This window comes from Fukomys damarensis, unplaced genomic scaffold (genome assembly GCF_012274545.1).
Source record: "Fukomys damarensis isolate Sample0158 unplaced genomic scaffold, DMR_v1.0_HiC HiC_scaffold_37, whole genome shotgun sequence".
In the NCBI taxonomy this organism is placed as follows: Eukaryota; Metazoa; Chordata; class Mammalia; order Rodentia; family Bathyergidae; genus Fukomys; species Fukomys damarensis.
The window spans coordinates 46,297,591-46,299,706 of NW_022900949.1; the positions used below are offsets into that span (position 1 = coordinate 46,297,591).

General features: G+C 44.0%; 1 protein-coding gene across 1 annotated transcript in view; it reads right to left on the bottom strand.

The window, feature by feature from the left end:
* The window catches only part of Nphp3 (nephrocystin 3), a 35,306-nt gene extending 34,526 nt beyond the window's left edge, over nt 1-780 (bottom strand). The window contains exons 1-2 of the mRNA XM_010625600.1: nt 681-780; nt 401-608 (exon numbers count right to left, since the gene is read on the bottom strand). Coding sequence (XP_010623902.1) covers nt 401-608; nt 681-780 — 308 coding nt within the window. The remainder of the gene's footprint in view (nt 1-400; nt 609-680) is intronic.
* Between the last annotated feature and the right edge of the window lie 1,336 nt (nt 781-2,116).

The window sequence follows — 2,116 nt, forward strand, 5'->3', positions numbered from 1 at the left end:
TGGCCAGCGGTGCGGGGCAGTTCCGGAAGGGGCTTTGCTCCGCCGTCCCTGCCCGACCCTAGGCTTCCTGGAGGGCGGGCCGCACTCCACTGTTGCTGTTTCTTTGCCATGGTTCTAGATCTGGGATTGGTTCATATTCCAACTGGGAAAGCTGAGAAATACTGTACTGCATGCCTGCTGTGTCCCCAAAGGAGGTGTCTCTTAGTATGCATGTAGACAGAATGACCAGCAAGAATAGTGCTAGCCAAGAAAAATTTTATAACCTAAGACGCCCAGGGATAATCCCTAGACATGATCAGATTTTTAAATTCATGCCAACAAGGAGCGCTGGCTCCATCTGTAAGCCCAGTTCTCAAAAAGCATATGGACTAGTTGTCCTAATAACCTTTGGAACACAAACCTGGTTTTCTGAGATCCTGGAGACATTTCCCCAGTAGTGATCACTAGGTTTCTCCTCCAGTTCCCTGTGTGTATATCAGCGTGCGCATTGACCTTGTGTAACTGCTGGCCAGTGCCTAAAGCCCAAACCAAGTGAGCCAGTGACCGGATCCAGACTACTAGCAGAGACTCAGAATAATAGTGTGGTTGGTTTTCAATGTTTCTTAATCCTAAAACATAACAGTTTATTCTGCTTCCAGTCCATTAATATGTTTTCCTTCTTTATGATGAATTTAACTCACCTATCTCACATTGAATTTTGAAAGGGTAACTCTGAATACGCACATGGAGGTGAGGAATAGTCTTCGGCAGGTGCCTTGCACTGGGTAAAGATGACCACATTGCTTAACCTTTCTTCCATTTAAAGGTGAAGCTTATTACTAGAGTAGGCTACAATTTGTGGTACCCACTGCAAAATGAAAATGTAGTGCCCATGTTCAAAAATTGTAAAGAATTTCTGCATGGCAACCGCAGTGATAAATGTGAGGCATAAGAGGTAATTCCACCTTGGACTTCACAGACCAGGCTGCTCAGTAGCTGAATGCTAAGTGGCTTCCGTATATATTACAGGAAGCAGAATCAAACAACCTCTGCCCAAATTCCTGACCCACAAAAATCATAAAACTGCTATGGTATATTTGGTCCTTTGACCAAATTTCAGAATTGGGATGCTTCTTAATAATTGAGATAAAGTGAATTTGAGTCTTAGACTGGAACTCCCAAGTTTGCGTGTTTAGTTAGCTCCCAGATTGTGTTAGTCGTTTCTTCATCACTGACGCACCATATGTGACACATCCAACTTAAAAGAGGAGAGGTTTATTTTGGTTTGCATTTTTAGTCCACAGTTGGTCAGCTCCAAGGCAGGAAGGTGTGGTGAAAGGGTCTGGCAGAGGAAAGCTGTTCACCTCATGGTGCCCAGGAAGCAGACAGAGAAGGGAGGAGTTGGGAAGGGAAACTACTGTTCCAGGGCAGGCCCCCAGTAGTCAGCCTCTTCTGAGCAGGCCCCACTCCCAACAGCAAATCAGCGTCAGTGCCCCCATAATACAGTCACCTTCCAAACACATGAGAAGATCAAAGCGATAGCATAGATGATACTTATGCCCGTTAAGATCTCAGAACCACAGAGATTGCATAAGAATGATCCAAATCCATGCCACTCAAAGCATGGTCCCCAGACTGCACCATCAGCATCTTCTTGAAGCTTGTTGGCAGTCAGATTCTCAGGTGCCACCACAAACCTAATGAGTTACAATTTGCTGATTAAAATTGTTCCCCTCCCTTGCCCTAGTGATTTGAATATGTCTTAAAATTTGAGAGATTGGAAAATCATTACTGTGTTTTTTTTTGTTCATTTGTTTTTGTTTTGTTTTTCTTTTTTTGAGACAGGGTCTTGCTTTGGAGTTCAGGCTGGCCCTGAATTCACTGTGTATACCAGGCTAGCCTCAAACTCACAGCAATCCTCTTGCCTCTGCCTCCCAAATGCTGGAATTACAGGCATCCACCACGACTGGCAAGGATCATTATTCTTAACCTAGGTTGCAAATTACAATCATCTGGAGAATTTCAAAACACATGAAGCCAGCTGTCTGTGCCTCACCCCATACAAATTAGATCAGAATCTCCAGAGACCAAGATTGGGCCATCATTACTTTTTTAAAAGTGCCACAGAGAATTTTAA